At 34.8% G+C, this 25,591-nt stretch overlaps 1 protein-coding gene across 2 annotated transcripts; it reads right to left on the reverse strand.

Moving 5' to 3' along the window:
* Window positions 1-627: 627 nt before the first annotated feature.
* Window positions 628-24,102, reverse strand: LOC126817740 (receptor-type tyrosine-protein phosphatase alpha-like). 2 transcript variants are annotated; one of them, XM_050544875.2, is made up of 14 exons: window positions 15,089-15,187; window positions 14,851-14,890; window positions 14,366-14,463; window positions 14,012-14,134; window positions 13,613-13,764; window positions 12,999-13,134; window positions 12,185-12,334; window positions 11,423-11,522; window positions 9,824-9,897; window positions 9,052-9,186; window positions 8,457-8,585; window positions 5,190-5,344; window positions 3,759-3,894; window positions 628-3,042 (listed from the first exon to the last, which is right to left on the reverse strand). In XM_050544875.2, exons 1-14 carry the CDS (start codon window positions 15,110-15,112, stop codon window positions 2,968-2,970), a joined length of 1,527 nt encoding a protein of 508 aa, XP_050400832.1. In that variant the 5' UTR covers window positions 15,113-15,187; the 3' UTR covers window positions 628-2,967. The 2 variants fall into 2 exon arrangements, 1 of the variants encoding a protein (XP_050400832.1); XR_008787839.1 differs by lacking the exons at window positions 628-3,042; window positions 3,759-3,894; window positions 5,190-5,344; ... (3 more) ...; window positions 11,423-11,522; window positions 15,089-15,187 and adding exons at window positions 15,559-15,635; window positions 16,412-16,499; window positions 17,791-18,005; ... (2 more) ...; window positions 22,741-22,887; window positions 23,466-24,102 and having other exon boundaries at window positions 12,194-12,334; window positions 13,617-13,764.
* Between the last annotated feature and the right edge of the window lie 1,489 nt (window positions 24,103-25,591).

The following is a 25,591-nucleotide window of genomic DNA, read 5'->3' on the forward strand; positions in this document are numbered from 1 at the left end:
ATCGTTGGTATGAAATTCAGAGGAGACTTAATAACGTCGTACCGAGACCAAACACAGCCGATGGATTGCGCCAGGCCTTTCTGAGAGTGTGGTTACAGGTGCCAATGGCGTTCATCAATCGTCTGGTCCACTCCATGTAGGGGGGTTGGATGGCTGAATGGTTAGTGTGCGCGCGCTGTATCATAAAGTCTGTCATTGAGTCGACTGGTGTGGTTTCGAATCCCCGGTTGTACGTGACAAGGAGTAGGGTCGCCTGTCCAACCTCGTGGGTTTTCTCCGGGTCCTCCGGTTTCCTCCCACTGCTAAAGACCCCAACGCGCAAGCGAATTATTGAAATAAAATTAAACCATATGTTAGTCCCGAAATGACCTAGTTTGTGTCGAGTGGACGTTAAACCCCATTTCTCTCTCTCTCCACTCCATGTAGAGACGCCGCGCTGCTGTTATTGGCACTCGCGGTGGACACACCAGATACCGATGAATAGACGAAACGAAATATAGATCTGTATTTTAATCAGATTGGACAGCGTAGGAATATTTAGTGAGCTGTGTCCGTTTCACATACCCATTTACACTAAATAAGAAATACTTTTTATCTACATATACTTCAGACGTCTTTATTTATTTTTCTAATACTTAAATACTATGTTTTAGAATTTAATTGGTCGGAGGAAAAAAGTTAATACTTGGAAGCCGTATCGTTGTCATCCTTATCAGTGACTGTAGCAGCCTAGCGAATATTCACTTCTGATCAGTGTGCCACACCCGGTTGAGCATCATTCAGCATTCAGTTTCAGGGGAGATCACTGCTGATTGCTTGGTCAAAAGTATTGGCAATGTACAATGATAATAAACTGCAGGTATATTGAATTTACAACGATAAAATTAATTGTTAAAATATAATGCAAGATTTATTCATATATTATAAAATATTGTTTGGAGGGTTTTTGTTTTATTTTCATAATTTTATTCTTTACCATCATCGAATCTATTACACAACTTTTACGTGGTTTTCAGTTTAAGGAAAGGAGAGAGTACTGGAATGAACTTCTTTTGTACGTCGTGAAAATCAACCGTTCCCATCGCGTGTATATATCTACAGTACTCGTGATGCAGGTATAAATAATTTATAAGATTTTATTTCAGTCTAAAATTAACAATAGCTTAAGATTTATGTTATATTTGAAATGTTTACATCTAGATTAAATATGTAAAAAAAATGATATTACATTTGAAATAGATCGAAACAACACCTATCACCAAATATTCCTAGGTACAGTATTATAGACAGGTTAAATGATATCCGCCCGTAGATGTTAGTGAGCATACAGGATGAACACTAATGTATTTATCTATTTAAATAATAACAAGAGAATGGGAAATGAAAACTAATGTTAATCTCAAGTGACCACAACATTCATCATCACTCTTGGATCAATGTATCTTATGTAAGATTATCATTGATGATCTATGCTGAAGAATGCAAGACTCATATTAATAACAGACAGATAATAAGGAAAGGTGAGAACCTCACGATAGAGAAAAAGTCAGTTCAACTAACAGTTATAAAACAAATTGGGTTTAATATTGGTTGTTTTACTGTGAAACACGTCACTGCATGCATTTCATCTACAATATAGGAGACATTAATTCCTCGAAAAATACACTACTCATATTTTACAAACTATTATTTAACGAAAAAACATATGCTTGATATAAACAAAGTAAAATTAATTAAATCAAATGAACAAAGAAAATAGATGGCATAAAATACAATATGAAATGAGGTAAAATAAACCCCGATAATATTTAATATAAAGAAAGCAAATGGAAACAAAATTAATTTGCTTCAGACCCAGTATTTAAACCGAAAGGTAAATGAAATGAAATGGGGTTTAACGTCCTACTGTTCTGCTCCTAACCTGGGCTAATGAAGACGGAAACCGAAAGGTACACTTCGTGCAGTGACTTCGTTTTTCTTTTGGTATTTTAATATGTCCATGTTTATTCTTATAAAACATGCTTTAGCAAAATATAACAGATTTAAAAAAACAAAATATAGTTTAACAAAACAAAATATAGTTTAACAATACAAAATATAGTGGATTCAAAATATTTCTAAAACATAACACTTTTAGCAGCAAAATATAATATTTTTAGCAGCAAAATATAATACTTTTAGCAGCAAAATACAATACTTTTAGCAGCATTATTATAATACTTTTAAACAATATAAAACTTTTAATAAAATATAATAGTTTTAGAAAAATATAATAAACTTGAAATATGTATAAAGCATAATAAACTTAAGGATACATTATGGTTGATTAGATAAAGAGCTGGTAGTTTCACTATAATAGTTAACAACTAGATGATGTAAATGGAATATGCTTAAAATTTTAGACACATTGCTTCACGCTAAGCCGCGAAAACTCTGTAGCTTCGAATGCATTGTTACGCCTGTCACCTAATTAACAAAACCTCGATCATCCATTTTTGTGTTTAGTCATCAAAGAACCTTCAACAGCAGATCGGATTCAAATCCAGTGAAACTCGGACACATAAGATGGCATCGAGAGTTGATTATGGTCTTTTCATGTTAATAAATGTCTAATTAATATTTTATATAACATTTCAGGCCTAAAAAAGACCTGTAATAGGCAGATTTATCTCTTGCATAATGCATGTTTAACACAATATAGCCATTTAAGTACATACCTAAGCCAATGTATACATTAAATAGTATAAACTGTAAAAATAAAGCAAACGTTGTGGAAAACGTAACATATGCATATAACTAAAAAAATCCAAAACCAATAGATTTTAACACCGGCACCATCTCACGAAAGCAGTTAACAAGAATTGGTGGATTATCACACTATTACAATAGGATACATATTATAATTACAATCAACAAGAATTGGTGGATTATCACACTATTACAATAGGATACATATTATAATTAAAATCAACAAGAATTGGCATACATTGAGAAATTATCCAGATAATTACCAACAGCATCGAAACAAAATTTCACTTGTTCCTGAAAATAAATAATATTAGGGACTGAAGTGAAAAGTTAGGATACACCGGTGAATTCAGGGGAGTGAGGGATGGGGGCGGAGCAAATAAAATATAAATGGGTCTTGTCAGCCCCCCCCCCCCAATTATGTTGCATACATTGTCACCATGGCTTAAAAGAAATACGATATCTGGGGTCGAAATATTCTGTAATGTGATAGGACTGCGCCTGATGCCGCAATGACCATTTCGAGGAATTTTTTAAAATAAATTTTCCAAATACCTTGATTCTGTAGTCGCGGTCAGGGCGTAGGGTCCAGTGTGGAGCGAAGTAACACAGTAGAAAAACAGTAATATTTAAAATTTGTTTGTTAAGAACATCATTTTCAAACTCCAATCAAGGTGCGAACCTCAAACCCTATTATATCCGTATCATTGTATGAATGATCTATCATTTTCTAACGAACTGGTGGCACTATAAAAACATGTCTACGGGATCTTATCAAATTAAAAGTTGGAAGTCAAAATGGAAGCCCCCGATTGTGGACCAATGTGTGTATGTTGGGAGGGAGGGGGGCATTTGTCTCACTTTGCCCCCCCCCCACCCACAATATATGGTACTGGTCGTGGTCACAAGCTTAAACTGAATACTATACAAATCAATATTACCAGAACAAACGGGAAATACATTGATTTGCGTTATTTGATGTAATTTGAAAGGCATGTGTGCATACTCACATAACAAGTTATAATTTGTGGTCTGGATACTCGAAGCTGTATTATAGTCTGTAACACACTGACGTCTTGTTCTATGGTTAGTCGTTCTAAAATGGCTGCCAGAACACAGAATAGTCCTCCCTTGTTCACTCCATTTCTAAAAAGTAAATTTGCATATTTCCATACTCACAGTTCTTCAATGCTCATGCGATTTAATATTTTCGCCTGTTTTAGATACCTGAATCCGAGGACTTTGGTGAAAATTATGTAAATCAATGAAATCAATATGCTTGGGGACTAGAATAAATTCTTTATGTAGCCGAGTTCCAGGGTTTTAGAAAGTTTCACAAATAGTCGGTCTCAAAATAAGTGCAGTCTCTGCAGTCGGTCTCAAGATAAGTGCAGTCACTGCAGTCAGTCTCAAAATTATACATCGGTGACTAAATGAATTAATGAGGGGAATCTCAAATGCATAATATATGTATGAATATATCTGTGTATAGATATGATTGCTTTGATTGGATATCACAATACGCGCCAATGGTCCACGTAGTTTCCATGTATGGAGGTTTTAAGACGTTACGATTAAATTAGGCGATATTATAAAGGTCAATTAGGTCATTTGCGGATGATATTCAATATTAGTAAAGAATTTATAAATCAAGGAAACCTAAACATCATAATTCTGCAAAACAGTCCAGGAAATGTGCATCAGTCGGTCTCCCCCCCCCCCCCCACACACACACACCACCACCACCACCACCACCACGCCTAAACAAAATCGATATGCACGATATGTAATGTGCGTGTACGAGAAAGGTTTGTGTGTTAGGGTGGTGGCATACGAGAGTGCGAGTAGGTTCACAATATACTGCATTTTTCCGTATTCTTTTCAAAAGATCGAAATGTGAGTTATCCCCCTTTTAACTTTCAGGTATCTCATATCACAAGTTAAAAGTGAATGTTAATTATTTTTTCGAATACAACTGGTCAAACTTTGCGATGAACTTATTTAAATAAATCAAGAAAAGTAACCCTTCTACAAACAATATGATTTTTTACTTCCTGAAAAATTCAACTATCTGGTACACTGTTATAACCTTATTTGGGACCTACGGTGTCTCCATGAGTAAACAGGAGGTCCCGTATTTAATCCATCTACGTTCAACGGGAGTATCAACCTGCTTTCCCCGTGTCAGTGGTGCAAGACGAAAAGTCTGTAGTCGTTCGGTTGTTCAACAAAACAAAGCCCACATGTGTACTCGTAGGTGTGCATGGAATTCGATAAAGAGTAGGTAGAAAGGCCGCTTTCCGAGCAGAATTGAGTTATGGTGTACGTATGCCTGTCTTCATTAGCCAAGCTGGTGGAGACAATAAGACGGTTAATCCGATTTCATTTTATAATCTTATTAGAAACAGTTTACTTTACAACACATGTATATTTTAACTTACCGACAGTGTACAATAATCGGGTTTTCTTTTTGATCATATGTCCATGACTGAATGTGTTCCAACAGGGTGAAAAACGGAGTAGATGATTTGAGTGTGGTTTCTTCACCTTTCCAAAATGTACACTGGTAGATTCTAACCGTATGATCTATCTCATTCTGTGTTAATATATAGAAAAAATATCTCAATCCACAGGTCTCATCTTTTCATACAACGTAAACGTATAAAACTGCCCCAAGAGTTGTCAGTATATTTACGCACTATTGATGGTCTAATCGTTTGAATATATCTCTAAAAGTAGGGTGACCCACCATAAATAAATATTTCCATATATCTCGACAATTTCGCCACAATATTTATATATATGCCAAGCCTCAAATCAGTTTCACACAATTATAGACACTAAATAAACGATCATGTTGTACTTAATAAGCTATGACCATTAATCATCTATAAATAATAGACTGAAAACTGGTTCCATGTGTCGTCCATAACATCCAGACACTTTTGAGTAAAAGATAGGTTACGTGCCCTTGTTTTGAAATTAGTCTCGCTTAACCAGTCTATCGACCATTCTAGGGCTGATTGACAGGTCGGGATAATCAAGACTACTTTTTTTACGAAACATAACAGAAAGCTAGAACAAGAAATTGAATTTAGAAATGAGCACGTTAGCTAGCTCAACAATTGTTTTAAGAAGCTTGTAAAAGTAAAATGAAACTACTGCTAGTATCATGTTCCTGTCTAACCCGAGTGTTTCTGAGATATTATTTGTACTAAACCAAAAGATGCCGCTCTTAACGGTACAGTTAATGATAAAGCGATTTAAAAAATGAAACGAACGTAATTTCTAAATCTGCTGTAATAACCAAGAAGCTTAATTTCACTGCTATTCAAAATCGTCAACAATAATTTTTTTACGGCTGTAATAGTTGATAGATTTGTAGAGAATTGCACGTGCCATGGCTATTTATAGTATCATACTGTCAGAAAGTTGGCCTCGACACGGCTATTGTGCTCGCTTCAGTGGTAGTCTCGAACTATCAGCGGTGGACTGTATTTCTGTAGGTGCGTGGGCCACCCTACTAAAAGGTACACACTTGTCACTTTTGCCAAATTAACTTCATTTTTTATAAAAATGATTTACGCACTATTGAGGGTCTAATCGTTTGAATATACCTCCAAAGGGTACACACTTGTCACTTTTGCCAAATTAACTGCATTTATTATAAAAATGATTTGGTCACATTAAGCGATAAAGTTTATTCACAACATTTAAGTGTTATGATTACTAAATGTTACATGACCGTTTGATATTAAATGGGTCTAAATCAATAGAAAACAAGGTCGTACTTCTAGGTTTGAAATGGCATACTGTCACAGCGGGTGAGGTACTGGTGACTTACATGTGACAAGTCAAAATGTGCCAGTCCCAGAAATTGTTGAACGAGAAACTGCCTGCTGTACGCCATTTTAAAGCAACGAACCATTCGTTGTCGCCAAAAATCAAACGTCTTTGATATTTGGAAACTCGTTTTAGACATAGCAAGATTTGGGGGCGTTTGAAAAAGTTGAACCATGAAAAATTTATTAAACATTTTCTATTTATTTTGCTGAAACAATAATCGTTTATCTCATTATCTTGCAAGATGAGAGAGAAAGTAAATTCTACAAGATTTTATTCTGTTGTGTTTTTCACCACAAGATATAGGACATACAATATTTTCAAAACTTTCTTCTCAGACCCCTTATCTCCCAGTTTGGTACCTTATTCCACAAGATTTTCGATAACAGTTGGGATTTAGAATTATTTTGATAGAGTGTTTTTTTTGTCTGTGGTGCTTTTTTACCACAAGCGTTCAGACCACCTTATCCCCATGTGTGCTACCACATTCCACAAGATTTTGATAGAGTATTGTAGGTCTGTGGTGTTTTTTTACCACAAGAGTTCCTCGAGATATTGAATACGGAAAAGCTTCAATTTTTTCAAACATTTCTTCTCAGACCCTCTTATCTGTGTAACCTCGTCGGTTTTAGCTGGGTTTTCAGTCTAACCTCGTTGGTTTTCTTAAGGTCCGTTACGGGTCGGGCAAGTTCCTCAGGATTTTCCGGTGCGGTTCTTTTTCCCTTGGTCGTTCGGATGTTACGAAAAACAGAGTTAAGGTGTACGTTGACGTGCACTTAAAGATCCACTGGCAGTTGGGATTCGATATAAGAGTAGGTCGTAGTGCCGCTGTCCGGGCAAAATGTCTCTCATAGCACCCCGTATGAGCAGAAAAGTATGACGTTAAACGACATTTTATTTCATTTTGCATTTCAGTGATTCGGATTTTGAAATTTGAGTTTTAGGCTTTTCAACCACGTTCGTCCGGTAAAAGGTAAAGACAAAAAAACATAGATGCACATATAACCATATATAGACATAACATTATCATTTGTATTTCAAATGGACGAAACATAATCCCTCTACATGACTTCTTTTCTTTCTTTTCTGTGCACACCTACAGAAAATGACAAAATGGTTCCGCATAGGTAACTTTCAATGACTATTTATCTGCATGTGTTTCTTGGTGTATTATGTACTGGTATCCTTTGCTGCCTATCTACACATCCCCGTATAGATGTGGGTGCTTTTTTCAGACTTTAAATTGTTTATTGTTCTGTGCGACGGCCAGGAATCGTTGGTAGATGTCCCGGTCTCAAATACATGGTATTTGTAGGTTTTTCAACTTTCCCAAGGAGTGACGTTTGCGTTAGGTTCATATGGTCGCATTAACCGTCTGAAACTTTAGACTTTTTCATCGCACAGGAGAAGGACGCAAGTTATAGTAATAAAAACATAGACAACCTTCATTACATAAAAATCTGTTATCTGACCCAGGATGTTTTGTTTTTGTATTCTAGGCTATATAGTCTTAGTTGAAACTCTCTAGTGCAATAGAAATGAAATGGTGTTTAACATCCTAATTTTCCCACCAACCTAGTGTAGTAGAAACTAAGTATTGAACAGTAGGACGTTAAACTCCATTTCATTTCATTTAGGATTGTTTTTTACGGGCGTAGAAGGCAAATCATTAATTGAATCTTTTCAATGTAGAATATCTTGTGGACGTTTGTGGTAAAAAAACAAAACAAACACTCTACAGAAATCTTGTGGAATGTCTTGTGGTGATGAATTCCACACAAATGCCCCCTAACCTTGCCATACATGGTGATTTTATCTACAAAGCTAGAACAAACTTAATTCTAGATATCTAACACTCAACTTACATCTTGTGAATTGCCTGTAACCTGACATGTTATAATTGTATAAAACTCATGTTGTATTTCTTCTGTTTTAGTTATAGTAAAGGGGTCAGAGCTTAGTGGTTTATCTCCTGGTAGGTACTGACCAATACCCTAAACAAACATTATACATACATAATCATAAAGTAGTTAACATCACGTATCCGTCATTTTCTGACCCAGTTAGTAAAGACCAAGCCATACCATATTCCTACATCTATTACAATCTATAAAATTCTATCCTATGGACAGTGTGGATCATAAATTACAACAATTAGGACACTCGGGAATTCCTTCGTAGTTTCCCTTCCTTCCATCGAACCATGGGTGTCATAAACTACCATGCTTGTAAAGCTATTCATAAAATTTTAAATGGTAAATAAGTTTGAAGTGGTTTCCACCCTGTCGAACAGTATTTGGATGTCCTGTATAAGATAACGGGGCTAAATGATAGAATCATTTGATAGCCCGACGCCACTACCTTAACCATTTCTCCCTTCCCTATACTTTAAAATTACGAAAGACTAATAAGTTTTATCTATGACTTGCCAGAATAGTTATAAACCATGGCCAATGTTACCTTAGTTTTATCTTGTTCATGATCCATGTGAACGATTGTTTGAGATTCCTTTTGTACAACCATTCTCCAGAAATCTATAACAGTATTAGGTAATGGTGTCTGTGTTAATATATAAGCTCGTTTCTTTCTGTAACTCTACAAAGTATAATTCACAAATACACGAGAATTATCATCTATCTAAATACTCTAAAATAAATGAGAGGCGCTATCATGTATCATTATAACCTATACCTTGCAAGTAAGAAAATCAATGTACACTCTGTTTCTCGAGAAAGGACACCGCATATCGCCATGGACCGCAGTAGATTCCGCCACACCTGTTCAATTCTTGGGCTACTTGGCAGTACGTGTTAATAAGTCTTTATCTAGAGCTCAGAGTCTTTACTGGTATCATCCACAAAGCGGAAACCAAGCATAGATGTGGTTTTATTTGTACATTCTAAGTCGCGTGATTTCATAATGTACCACCAGAACGATTGAAAATACCCGTTATTTTATCTAAACCTTGACGCGACGCTAGAATGGATGTGTGTACCAGTACAGGTACAATTTCCAGAACGTACGAAAACACTATAGATTGTATATGTTTATTTGTTGTCCACAAATATTACAATATGTTATACAACTGGTTAAGCACATCCTAAATATAATTTAACACAGCGATTTTTGCCACAGCTGACACCAACATTGTCCTTCAATACACGAGCATACCATTTGAAAGTATAAAACAGTACACAAAATCCACGTGATGCGAAAACAAATGATTACTTACTGGTATATACACAGCATTGATATAATCTGTTGTATTAGGAACGGGTATCGTCAAAAGTATTCTAGTATTTTCATCTAAAAATATATCGATAAATCTTTATATTTTTACAAAAGTTTTATTTACTAAAATACTAGCATGCTAACATTAGATCGTATGCAAGAATTCATAAATGATGGGTGTTGGGCATATAATGTGAAAGTGGATTTAATGTAGAATTAAGAAAGGTGGCTTGAGCTATATTTTAGAAGTTATTGGTGTTTCTGAATATAATGTGAACGTTGCTTTAAGAGGGGTGGCAAGGGAAATTAAAACCCAAAGATTATATAAATTATTCTTTATTGTAGTGAGTTATCAGGTGAATTCAAAAATGCACTTCTTTATAATAAGATGGCTCTGCGAATATGGTGCTGACTTAATAACCAGGAGGTTCCAGGTTCGATCCTGGTGTTGGCATAGAAAATTCCTCGAGATTTTTCTAGTCTGCTTTTCCCTTATAGGCGTACGAAACCCGATATTTCTTCGGGCATTTCAGGTTCTGCCCCCCCCCCCCCAAAAAAAAAAAATTCATCGAGCATTACGAGACCATTTTATATATAAATTTATCTAATATTTTTAGATTTATCTTGGTAAGAGGACACCGGTAAAACGTGAAACACCATTCATAAAAAGGCCTCTGGCTATTAAAACAATTTAAAAGTCACGTCAAAATCCAAATGTATAATTGATGTTATATATACGTATACAGTTTCACACACCGTCTTCTTTATATTATATAATTATTATTATTGGCATACTTATTCAACAAGAACGTTACTTAAATATCTGTTTATTTTCACACACGTGACAGCGTTAAGGAGCATGAAAGGTCTGACTATTCATTTAATTCGTGGAAACCAGCGAGGTTACATATATTTACATAGACATAGAAGATGTTAATACAACCGTCTTAATGCTAGGTTCTCCCTATCGAGATTAGCACCAGGAAAACGCGTTTGCGGCCGTCAAAGTTTCCGAATATTCGTGTTGGGTGTGGGCGTGGTGGGTGGGGGCTACATTTTAAGCTCCGCTCCTTCGCCTCTCACAGACGATTGGCACTGCCGTCTGTAACCCGAAATTTTTTCGGGCATTTCAGGCCCCCACCCCAACATTCGTCGAGAACGTACGCCTATGTTTTTCCTTATTAGTGACGACGGACGGAAGGCCCGACAAGAAAATAAACCTGTGTTGTTATCTAGATGTGACGAAAACCGAGGTCCGTGTATACCACTCGCAGCACGTTAAAGATTCTTCCTGTTAAAAATCGAAATATGAGTTCGGAGTAGCGCCGCTGTCATGGCAAACTAATTGCTCAACAACACATTTCATGGTGTTTGCCAGTTTTCCATATCCCAGTCGATGCAGACAAGTAAGACGTTAAACCCCATTTCATTTCATTCCCATGCAATGTTATTTTAAACTAAGGGAGATCACTCCCGCGGTAATATATGTATCTATTAAATGCATGTAAAACCACAAGCGGTTGACATAATGCCACAGTACTCCTTTTGATTTTAAAGAAAAAAGTAAATTTTAAATCTCGAAATAAATAATATTACGTACACGCTAATATTGTTGGCACTCTATTTTTAATTTCATTTTCTGTCATTAAAGCTGTAGAATAATCAGCGTCTGTATATTTCGGACAAACCTGGTTCATCATCTAAAATAAGGCATAATATTAATGGGTATTTGTCATAATATTAATACCAAATTAACTCAATTTTGTGACATGAACCATAACTGTATAACTGTATGGGTAGAAACATTGAAATATTTTACTACGGACAGATGAACAAAAACCATGACCGTGTGGATGGGTATCTTTGTTTTTTCTTAAATCTTTCAAGGTCATTAAAGATATCACACCAGTCCAGACCGGGATATATTATTTCTAATATTCTTTGTACAGTCAACATATAGTCAACATTTATAATTTCTTATAGCTTTCCAGATGCATTATGTAAGGACTGATTTTGCCTATTGCAGGTCTTTATTTTGACTTAAAAGTTTAAATTTTATATAAACTATTATTTATACATTTATTAACATGACAAGCCCATAATCAACTCTCTTAGACATAGGTGGCTACGATACTTAATAATGAACGCTACATCTTACAAGATTCAGAATGTGTGAATAAATGAAATCCTGGAATAAGATTGAGGATTGGAACTACTTATTATTGTGACTGGTTAATCACGCAACATATAACCCGAACGATGCGTCTGACATCTTTGTATTGTCACTAACTTTAGAATCGTCCTTAGGATCAGTTAGATTATTTCTTTCTTTCCTTATATTGGACAATAATAGTGAACTTACTTCAAACTTCTCTTCTAGTTCACATTTACCAGAACTTTGTTTAACTTTAAGAAGATCTTGATAAACACCTTGATAATCTGTAACAGTAGTTGTAGTATCACCAGCTATATACCATTCTAATATAGCTTCATGTAGAAATACATACTGATCCTACAAATATTTGTCAAGAAAATTATAATCCTAGAAAATCGAAAAAATAATACATTAAAAACCAGATAACTTGTCTCATTGAACCAGAAATTATACTTCCATGATGCAGGTTTTTATACAAAGAGTTAATAATAACAATAATTGCCTTATAATGGGATCAACTATTGTTCTAGCACAAATATTTGGTAACTAGATGCGTCTTTACTTTTGACTTAAAACTTGAAAATAGAAATGTCATGTGGATCTGTCGAGGAATACTGAGTTACCTTTAATCCTATAGAAAGCACAGCCCATTGTATTAATACTGAGTTAATTTTAAACCTATAGAAAGATCATACATGGTATTAACACTGATTTAATTTTAATCCTATAGAAAGGACAATATACTTGGTATTAACACTGCGATAATTTTAATCTTATAGAAAGCATGCACCATGCATGGTATTAATACTAGTTAATTTTAATCTTAAAGAAAACACCATACCTAGTATTAATACTGAGTTAATATTAATCTTATAGAAAACATCATGTGGTATGAATACTGAGTTGATTCTAATATAAAAAAACACCACACATATTTCTATAGCAAACACTTGCTATAGATTTATTGCCTATTATTGAAATGACAAAATATTTCGAATTTTGAAAATGATTTTTAGCTTACATCAGTTTGTACCATATTCGTTCTTTCTTTTCTCATCTGTGAAACACATTTAAAAACATCAACAGAACCTTCAGCTTTACCTTCTTCTATCAAATAATCTAAAGCTAAAAATGTTCCTGTCCGTCCAATACCAGCACTGGAAAACATGAAACAGATTTAGATTGTTCGTTACTCTACTATTAATATCTGTATCTCAAATTAATATGATTAAAAGAAAATTTAGATAACATATGACAGGTTCTATCAATGCTGAGTACTGTAAACAACCAATGAATGTACAACTGTTCTAATCACGCCAAAAAAAATTTCCCAAAAATCTAGGTATAAACTTACTCAAGTCCAGTGCATAACACAGCCGACATTAGAACCATAAGGACAAAACGAACTTAAAATAAGATAAATTTATTGCAAGACACGGGGAATCGGTTTTCCGTTTTCATTAGCCCAGTTGGAGCAGAATATGGCATTTCCAAACACAGCTTTTCTTATACAACACACCATCTCCACGATATCAATCCCTGATAATAAACAGTCATACAGATAATAGTGACCCCACAAAATAGGCTTCTATTGATAACAACAGGTTAATATCAAATATTTCAAAGCGAACTAACCTACAGTGTACCACCATTGGTCCTGGTTGTGGTGATTTGACTTTAAGTATCTTGTTTCTGAATTCTACTAATGACGCCATATCAGTAGGAACACCTTTATCAGGCCATGATGTATAATGGCAATGTTTTATTGTCCGAGATCCACATCCACCCTACAGTTTATTTTCAAAAAAAATATTTTTAACACGAAATTACACCCTATTCAATAAACGTATTTGCAAATTCTTTTAATAGAGGCTAGGTTTACTAACACCCTTTTGTAACGCAGTTTTATTTGTCTTGCTATTATTAATACGAATTCCGTTATCGACGACTCGATAACATCACAAATTAAGAAGAAGAAAAATTGTCCGGAACGATACTAAAGATAAACCTACAGGATTAGCTTAGGCTACTTACTTTTGAAATTTTCAATGTCCTAATAGTAAAATGGGCCAATACATCCTCTTCAATCAGTTCAATTTTTATCTTTCTGAAAGTCTTTACCTTGCCACTCGATGGCCAGTATTTCAAACATTTCATCTGTGATTCGAAAGAGGGTAAATAAATAAATTAAAATTGTGTTTTCGGCTACCTTCAAAAATTGGGCTGAACCAGTTTACAATACATCATTCAAGATATTTTATAACTGATAAAATTAACGTGTAACATTAGCAAAACTATTTATTATAAAGTAATTAAAAGAATATATTTCTAACAATCTAAAGATAAAATATTGTATAACATTTTCAAATATATCCATATCAAACTTACAGCACCGGCTTCGTGTAGATTAGTAACCATGGCAATCTTTCCTGTTTTAACATCCCAAAGCATTCTGACAAACTCATAGATGTTCACATCATTAGGTCCTATATATTATAGATTTAAAGATATTTATTAACGCTTCGGTGCAACTTTTCCATGTTGCATCGCTGGAAGTCGCCATTTTGTTTGTCATGGGGAATCGCCATCGCCAGCCAGAGTGGACACAGTCGCCGAACGTGTCGGTGGCGATTAATATTTCGGCCGAAGCTTGGGCGAATGTCGCAAGTTCAGACACACTGGGCGAATGGGTTTGCCCAAATGATTCGCCGTAAAAATTCGAAGAATGTGCCCCAGGCATTACGAATAATATGCGTTATACGAACGTTGGTGAGCTTGCGTAAATTCCATTCTGTACAATCAGATTTGTATTTATAACGCCCATTTGAATGTTTCATTTACATTAGTTAATTAAAATGATAAATAGAATATACCTTGTGCCGCGATGTATTTATTCTTGATATTTCCATATCCCTAAAAATAATGAACACATATTATATAGTTTATAAAGCGGGGATAAAGACATATCCCTATTAATAATGAACACATATTATTATTATTATATAGTTTTTAAATTGTCTCTACAAATCATGAACAAATATTATTATAAGGTTTATGAAGCGAGACCATAGACATATCCCTACAAATAATGAACATAGAGTAAAAACATACCCCTACATTGTCTCGTGTATTCATATATCATTACATGGGTTATAAAGCGGGTGTTAAACATATCAAGTACCAAGAACGTGTAGAATACAGTCGAAATACTACAATATGTTTCTTAATATCAATCAAAGGTGTGAAATTTGTTCATAATATCAACTGAAAGTGTGGAATTTATCATTCTTAATATCGACCCCTTCATTGGCTCAGTATGTGCAGAGGAGTAGGGTGTTAAAGCCCATTGAATTTCATTAATATCGACTTAAAAGAAATGAAATGAAGTAGGGTTGACGTCCTACATTTCTGCACCGACTGGGGACGGTCGGCTTAAAAGAACAATCAAACAGCTAATAATGTAAGCTATACATGTATAACGTATATCGATATTCAATAGCAAACATTTTTAACATCTAAAAATATAAAAATATGTATATGTATCTGACAGAGTAATATACTTATTGATATGTTTAGCTTACAGTAATATAACAGGCGTTGACATAATCTGAAGTGGGGTCATCATTTTCAATATCTAGTTTCACCCGTGTGTGATCAACTAAAATAAAAATAGATATTTATTATTTAAATGGAGTATTGAACAAATAACCACGACTAACTGAACAATTATTTTGTATTTATCAAAGGAATGGCTAACAAAAAGGCAGCCACGAGTTTCCTTATAGAAACTCTATTCATGAAAAGATTAATGTTCCAGATAATTATGTTTCTAGTCAGAAAAAAAGGTGTTTTTGTGAACTGAATAAGGAAGAATATAAATGTACTTGGATTCAATTCAAATCGTGTTAAAGGAGCTAAATCGCTAATATTTGGGACCTAGAAATTGACACAAATGGGTTGAAACCCATATAATAATGTAACATGAATGTATATAAACTGATTTACATAGAATCATTTCCGTTTTTACTCTAATTTCAAATCATTTATATTCGGCGAAATACGCCAGAAGTCTCAATCGAATGGCAATCTCTGGCGTCTGGTTATTCCGGTCTACACCAATAGTAGTTATTGCGCATGCACTCCAGATAAGAATAAGACGTCACCGGTTGACACGACTTGTGGAATATGTCTAGCTTCGTTCTTCGAGCCCCTTGTTACAAATGACGCTGAGACGCATTATGATACACGATTCGTGTACCAATGGTAAAATGTTTATTTTGTCTTAAATATTGGATATCAGAAGTCCATCTTTTCCCGGTAAGATCACAACATCAATCTTGATTTAAATTGACAAATAATTCATGTTTTCAATGTCGACGACTTTCGATGATATTAAGTTAGAGACCTAGCTACTTTAATATGTCTAAAACTTACATGCACATATATTTCTGTATCTATTTTTAGGTCGATTTACATCGTTCAGACAAACATCAACTGGTGAACACAAGTCTTTTGGCAGTTTCTTGTAAATAATAAAAAAATTCCTACTAATCACGGACAAGAGCCAAAAGAGCGGTTTTTTTTCAAAAGCGCCCAAAGTATTGCAATAAGCCAGGCTAAGGAGATATATATTGTATATAATATTCTACATATCATATCCAATGATTAATTTTATATAATTATTCTACTTATCAAATGTAAGAATAGTTACGTTTGGATAAATATTATAAACTAATAAACTATGAAATATATATATGCCGCAATATTGAAACAATCGGTATTACGCCGATATATCAAAATTTCACATATCCATAATTTTGTCAATTCTTTATGAAATCATTTAAATTTTGGATATGTTACTATACAGAATATACATATCTATAACATATCTGTCATTGTCGATCATATTTGGCAATAAATTTAGCGCTATGGATAAAATAACGCCCTTGTGGATGACTGGTGATAAACGATGGTTGTTAGCAACAATATATTTTTAATATCAGATGTTACGTTTAATTGGATATAACCTACTAAACATAGTCCTTGAGCTGGATTTAGCGATTGAGCACAATGAAACGTAACACAATTGATTTGGAAAAGAGTCACTGGTTTGTAAACATATAGCATGACGTTTCGACAAGTACGCTCTTATTGTTATTGATATGTGTACAAACCAGTGACCGTTTTCCATAAAAATTGTGTTCCGCTCAATACAAAGGGGTTGACCAAACTGGTTTAGTTTCATTTTGTTTTATATTCTCTATTTCATTATTTACCATTATGGAATCTACAATAGATCTGCCAGCTTTTTATCGTAGATAAAATATATGAAACCATAAGTAAATATAAATCAATGATCAATCGGTAACACCATCGATTAATCCTAGAATAGATCATAAATAACATCTAATCTGGTCAACAATAGATCATGTGCATAGATTAGAAAATTACAATTATAATACCAAAACGATTGTTTGTCTGATTTGGTAATACTATTTTGGTTCCTTGCAATGTCCATTGTAACATGTTTCTTGTCAGAGGGTTTGTCTTTTGGGCTTTCGGTTGTTTGTATGTGGTGCGATTCAACTGCAGTATACAAGAACGATCCATTTACTATGGTTAACGCGTGTAGGTGAAATCATAAGGTCTGTCATTGAGTCAAGTGGGTAGGGTCGCCTGTCCAACCTCTTAGGTTGTTTTCGGGTCCCCCTGTTTCCTCCCACTGCTAAAGACCCCTGCGCAAAAGCTAATTATTGAATGAAACCGAACCATATGTTAGTCCCAAAATGGCCTAATTGGTGTATTCAATTTACCTGATATTCTGGTTTGAAAGACTTTTCTTGTTTCTTTCTTTGAATGGTTTCCCACAAATCCTTCAGATCGATACATGTTTTGGATCGTGTAATTTGGATGTTCTCATGAACATCTTGTCTAGCATCATTAACATAAACAGCTGATCTGACATCATTAACATACACAGCTTGTCTAGCGTCATTTACGTAAACCGATTCGCGAGTAGCATCGTCGTCTGTAAATATCAATCGTATATAAAAAACTTTCAGTATAAATATAGTATTCACAAAAAATACCCTCACCCCCACGAACTTAATAAAGGATTCAATTAATAACGCTGTGTAAGCTAAATAATATTTTTTTCAGAAAATCGGAAAGCCCGATTAACAGAATTAAATGAAAGATTAATAATTAAATATTCCCTCGTTTGTGGCCATCATATATTTTTGCATGATAAAATGACCCTGTACACTCTTTATAATTCTTTCATAATGTACAGAATGTGTTCGGCAATCTCTTTTAAAGATGCATTAGACATTTATTCACCTGCCAAGCTCATAATGAACTCTCTAAACAATCGAATGGTTGTGATTGTGAACGCATTGAAACACGATCGCGATTTAATAATTGAATTTAAAATGGATTATCAAGACTGTTTATTTTCGTAACCACGCTTTTCTTCTAACTGCAGAAGAGTAGGACGTTAAACCCCATTTCATTTGATTTCATTTTTCTTCTAACAGTTATAACTTTGCTCAGAATTAAGTAATTAGCTATAGTTAAACTACTATAGAGAGAATCGCCAGCTCTTTATCTAAACCTTACATAATGCACCATAAAACATCTTCATGTTGCCAAAACGTCAATAATCTGTGTTTGTGATCCGTCAAGTTCGATTTTACCTGATGTATCGTTTCTAATAATCGATTTCTTTAAAGTGAAGTTTTCATATCTATTATCTTCAAATTCTAGCCTTGGTATATTACTTTTATTTCTTTTTCTGCAATATATATTTTGTGTAATAGATAAATTACTTTCCGTCGATGAGTAAAACTTAATGTCGAATTTTGATAGAATATTAACCTATATTTAAAAACACCATTAAATCCCATGGGATAAAAATGTACATCTAAATATCGTGATACGATGTCACATAAAACAAAAGTTCTCAGTCTATGTTAACTTCTCAATAAGCAGTGGTATCAGATGTTATGAAAGTATATTTACTGGTTGAAACAGTTATATTCATAAAAGTATTCTTACCTTTTGAACATAACCACACCGACAATAACTAAAACAACAATACCAACTACAACAACCGATACAACAACAGGTATGATAACGGAATCAGGACCGTGAGCTGAAAAAATAACATGGAGGAAGAATCCCTTTAGAATTTCACTATTATTATTATTATTATTTTTATTATTAATAGAACAATAGTTCTCTTCTTTATGTTATTTGTAGTGAGAATTGACTAGAGTCAAGATTAATTATGATTTAAAAAATAAACACAAGTTAGAAGATATTTGGTCGCTTATTATTCATTTACTTCGGGAGAAAGCAATATTTACAAGAAGGAGAGTTTTAAATGTATCTTGTCAGAAGTGATAATGGTGTTATAAGTCTATGCCTTCCCCTGTCCTACATAACACTATCTGACTGCAACAAACGTCTCGCCGAAAGACCGATTGTAATGCAGACGTCAATTAATAGATGGAAAAACTATGTAAACTCACCGATATCCCTGAAACGAAGACAACTTTATCGTACTACGATCAGTCCTAAACCTACCAGCATCCAATGAACTGTCTGTCAACCAATGATCTCACACAAGCATTGAAAGAGATCACACAACTAGTCATGCAAAGAAATCACACAGCTGTCACGCAAAGAGATCAAAGAAATGACCCAGCTACTAGCATCCCCCAACGTAACCAATTTACAATAAAGACGGACTAATAGTCCTTCAAGAGGAACACAAAACAGCAATCTAAAGAGATCATCCAACAACTGTCCAAGGGGATCCCCCGACAGTCACTCACGGATATCACAAACAAAGCAACAAGTACATTCACTCTACAACTACTCAAAGAGATCATACAACTAACATCAAACTAACATCAACATAAATCATCCAACATAACACAACTTGTATCAAAATAGATCACACAACATTCATCCAAGGAGATCTCCCGACAGTCGCTAACGGACATCGGAAAACAAACAACAATAATGCAGTCACACAACAGCCATCCAAAGGAAATCACCCAAGTGTTATCCAAGAAGGCCACCCAAAGAGATAACAAAACTAGCATACAAAGACCCCCCCCCCCCCAACTTCAGTCGACCAACGAGATCACACAGGATTAATCAAAGCAGACCACACAACTAGAATCAACAGATATCACAATAAATGACACAACTAACATTAAAAGAACTTTCCCGAAAGACATCGAAAGTGATCACACAATTACCATCTTCCAAAAGTCACCCAAAGAGATCACACAACTTAGGTCAAGAAATATTTAAGAAAGAACCAAACGTTTAAGAAATGGTCATATTCAGCGACAGCTGTGACCTACCAAAACAGAAATATATCTCTTTCAAAGATGCTGTCGAAAATATTCTGTGCTCAGAATATTGAAATGTTATACCAAAATCCTGGAGAAAGGTCACGCCCGAGCCATAGTCTGATAGCTTCATTGATATAATAGAGTCTTCCAGAACTACATCTCCCAACTAGGTTAACCTTTTGTCTCACAAAGTTAATGATATTCACGTTCTGAAATACCCACCTGATGGAAGCCTTCTGTATAAACTAACTTTCGATGATGATTTTGAAAACCTACCTCGAAGATGATCTTTAATGTCATCTGTTGTCACGAATATTCTCTCTTTGTACAATGTCCCACTTCCAAAAAAGTCGACAAAATGCAAGCATTTACAATTAAAGTTTGTTTGCAATACCTAACATTATCACGCCTCTTACTCAAAGTTTGCCAATGAATGGGGGGGGGGGCTACAATAATTAAAGTGTGTGTGCAATACCTAACATTATCATGCCTCTTACGCCAATCTTGCTCATGAATAAGGGGAGCCACGGTGGCTAAGTGGATAATACGCTGGCTCGCGTGTTCGATCCCTGCATTGGCCGAGAAAGTTCATCGGGATTTTTCGATGTAGTTCCTCCTTGTTAGTGGTGCAAGACGGAGGGCCTGACAAGGACAGCTGCCTAGTCATTCAGATGGGACGAAAACCCGAGGTCCCATGTATAAATTGGCGTGCACATAAAAGTTCCCTTGGCAGTCCAACCATGAAACTATTCAATTGTTTTTCTGACAACTAGTTTCATTGTGTATAGCAATCGTCGTACAAACCAAATCGGAGAGATTTCGATTAAACAATTTTTACGTATTTTTGAAACAGGTTTCGAAGTGTTTTGGTCATTTCAAAGTAAACGTACGATGCTAAGATCCCCAAAAGATTAATTTTAAATGTTTCTATTATTAATTAAAGCAAGTTTCTCTTAATTTTTATATTTTATATTTCCAAGTGAAAAAACGGAAAATTTGACCTTTTGACCTCCGGGGTCACAAACAATGACCAAAGGTGAATTTAGCAATTTTACATTTTTATTGAAAAAATGATCAGTTTTGACCGTTTTCATCATGTTTTCATGATACAAGAATCATTTTCCGTTTAATCGTGACCTCATTTGACCTTTGATCTCGAATATCTGGAAAACGCCCCAATGGCGAACTGATTACCACTCGGCATCGTATTTTCCGCATAAATTACTGTAGAAACATTGGGCCTGGTTTTGTGCCCATTTGATGCCCCCCCCCCACTGAGCCTCCAGACTAATTTCATTTCAATGCTCATGAATAAACATAATTTGCAAAGTGTTAATACATGGTGTGTTCGACTGACAGATAATACTTGACCTGTTTTTATTATTATTAAATAAGATTGCATAAGATCACCGTTGTCTGAACAATAATTCCAATTCTTACTTTATTTACAGTCCTTTCATTGCTTACGATCCCACGAATAACCCCCTACCCTTCAACTCCAGTTGATACCTTCCTACCAGCCGTTAGTTACAATGTAATATACTAGAATCTTCCAATATTATCTTCCCACATTTACCTTCCCTCTCTCAATTATTTTGAGTTTAAAAGTTATCAGTACGGCTTTTTTATGAATCCAGAGTTTATAAATTGTAGACATAAAGCTGAATTTAATGGAGAAACATTTCAAAATCCGCGTTGCAGCCTTATTTTGAAAAAAAATCCGCGTTGTCAGGAAATGCAGTTTTATTTTGAAACAATCCACAAAGACCCCAGCCAGTGTGCAAAGCAAAAAGCCGTATAATATGGACTATCTATTCATTCGATGGTACACTTGGCACGAACCACCTTAATTTTATGTTACTGGGGAATCCGAATAGATGGAACGTTTATGTAAACGGGTCACTTGGCAATTTTGCCCTTCTCTGCGTTCCACATATTGCGAACACTACAAACCTGCATTACTATAAGCTGAAAGGTCGTACCGCTCGTATTCGCTTCTAAATTCTATCAGTGCTACCAATCAAAAATATTGTATAAAAACTAAGTGGGGTCATACATCAAAAATGGAAATTCTTGTCTTAATCAGCAGTAAATCGTCTACACAAAGTTGATTAATTAAAAATTGTGGATACTGCTTTATTTAGTTTTTACTTCCTCCTGAAAAATTAGGATTGCCGACATCACGATATGATATATCAATGCATCTTCAGATATATAGTCAATCCCATCTCTGGATTCAGTCAACTATGAAATTACAGAGAAACCAGGAATGTACAGTTAGGTATGGATTCACATTTCGCATATCCTCTTAGATCTCAGATAAAACAATCCACTGTATATATCTAACATGCATAACTACTTTGATTTTAAAATCAATTTTAATATATATCTTACGCTTAATAGCATGACAAGTATCTCCTGTATAACCTTCTATACATCCAACTAAACCACAACTTCCTCTGGTTATCTCACATGATGCATTCTGAGCACAATTTCCACAGGTTCTGTTACAATTTTCACCATAGAATCCCCAAGTACAATCTGAAATAATTTACACCCTGTATACATACATGTAGGCTATACTATACGAATATGTAAAGATGTTATATCATCTTTCCTGAATTTCACGATTCTCACATTTTATAACTATTTATGAAATAGGTGATTTGAATGGATGACGTTTTCTAGAAGTTTTGGAATATCTGCACCGAAGATATATATCATCAAAAGGAGGGCATTTGGTATGGATTTTTATAGAAATATTTGTACTTGACTACTCATATTGATAAAATAACACTCTTGATAAAGGGAAGTCGTAATACATCTGCTTACTTTAAAGAATAGTTTCACACACAAGACAAACTCGAATCAACAAGTGTTTTAAACATACTGTAAAATACAATGTAAAAGTGGACATTGTCTAAATCCCCGTCCCCTCCACCCCCCCCCCCCCGCCACTATGACATTTATGCAACTATATATTACGTTTACTTTCTAAATAGCCCAATAGACATCTTGAAAACAGTATCGGTTGCACAATTATTTTTCGACTTATAACCCGCGTATCTTGGTTATATTTATGAAAGAGTAAATACTAATTGGAGGTAAACATATCTTACTTTTATTGCAGTCCGTTCCCATTTTACCCCCCACACAGCCACCGGTACAATCTCCGTTCTCTTGATAACAGGAACCAATTTTACAGTTCAAACTACACGTGTGATTACATGATGTTCCATAATATTTTCCATCTTTACATTGCGAACAGTTGTTGATATCATCTTGATTACAAATAGTACAGTTTTCGTTACAGTCTTTATTACAGGTGTCGCCACTGTATCCGTTAATACATAAACTACATCTACCATTAGTTCTATCACAACTGCCATCACATGTTGTACTACAATTCTTATCACATCTATCACCATATCTTCCTACAATACATTCAGTACATCTACCATTACTCCTACTACAGTTACCATCACATGTTGTACTACAATTCAAATCACACCCTTCACTATATCTTCCCACAATACATTCAGTACATGTACCATCTCTATTACATGTTTCTTGTGTCCCATCTGTAATTGGTAGGCATTCAGCACCACATGTAGAATTACAATACATACCAACTGTATTAGGTTTACAACTATTACATCTACCCTCCTCCCTGGTACAAGTATCAAGACAGTTAACAGGACATGTTTTATTACAATCATCACCAAATATTCCTGATTTACAGTCTGTACATCTACCCGTTAATTTATTACATTCTTCAGTACAATTACTAGAACATCTGGTTTCACAGTTTCTCCCGTACCAACCAGGTTTACACGTGTTACATTGTCCTGTAGTCCTATCACAGTTACCTATACAGTTAGTAATTATACATGTTGATTGACAGTTAGTACCATGGTAACCCTGTATACATGACTCACATTTACTACTACCAGTAAAACCTGATCTACATCCAGAAGTACAGATTCCAGTATCTTTATTACAGTTACTGTTTATACATCCATAATTACACGCATGTTGACAGTTAGTACCATGGTAACCTTGCGAACAGCTTGAACATTGTCCTGTAGTCCTATCACAGTTACCTATACAGTTAGTAATTCTACATGTTAATTGACAGTTGGTACCATATCTACCTTGTGCACATGTCTCACATCTACTTCCAATAAAACCTAGTCTACATCCAGAAGTACAGATTCCACTATCTTTATAACAGTAACTTATACAGCCACCATTACATCTCTGTTCACAGTTGGTACCATAGTAACTTTGTTTACAGCTAGAACACCGTCCTGTATACCTATCACAGTTATTGTTACAGTTAGCAACTGTACATGTTGATTGACAGTTGGCACCATGGTAACCTTGTTTACATCTATGACATTGTCCTGTATCCCTATCACAGTTACCTATACAGTTAGTAATTATACATGCTGATTGACAGTTGGTACCATATGTACCACTAATACAATCATTACAAACACCTGTTCTACTACAACCACCAGAACACCGTTCATTACATGATGTATCACATTTATCTTCATACCATCCTACTTTACAACCATTAGTACAATAACCATCTACCTCTCTACATTCTCCATTGTTACAGTTATTAGAACATTGTTGTTGACAGCTGATACCATACCACCCTACTTTACAACCATTATTACAATAACCATCTACCTGTCTACATCCTCCATTGTTACATGTAGAACACTGCTGTAGACAGTTTGTACCAAACCAACCAGGTTTACATGAGTTACAGACACGTGTTGTTATATTACACGACAGACAGTTATCGTCACACTGACAATCATCACCTGTACAATCTGAATAAAATAATTATTTATACTGTATTATGTACAAGGGCGCTTAGGATTAGTGTACTTTCAAATATTCGTGTTTACTATAAGATTTAGCTAAAATAACATAGGATGACGAATGACTGTCTTTGGCTTTAACTGTCGATTCTTTTAAAAAAAAGGGTTCGTTCATAAAAATACCTATAAGCGAAAACATATCAAACTATAACACAACTCCTACAGGAGAGACGTTATGTAAATTGATTTATTGTGCAACAGCGCTGTGAAATATTATAAACAGTAAGCAACACAGATACTTTAATGTATCAAACTGAATTAATCTCAGTATACATGCAGCAACATCTATGTCAGAGATTGACAGTTACAAGCTGTGACCAAAAGAATACAAATGAAATCGAAATTTC

This window comes from Patella vulgata, chromosome 4 (assembly GCF_932274485.2).
Source record: "Patella vulgata chromosome 4, xgPatVulg1.2, whole genome shotgun sequence".
Classification (NCBI taxonomy): Eukaryota; Metazoa; Mollusca; class Gastropoda; family Patellidae; genus Patella; species Patella vulgata.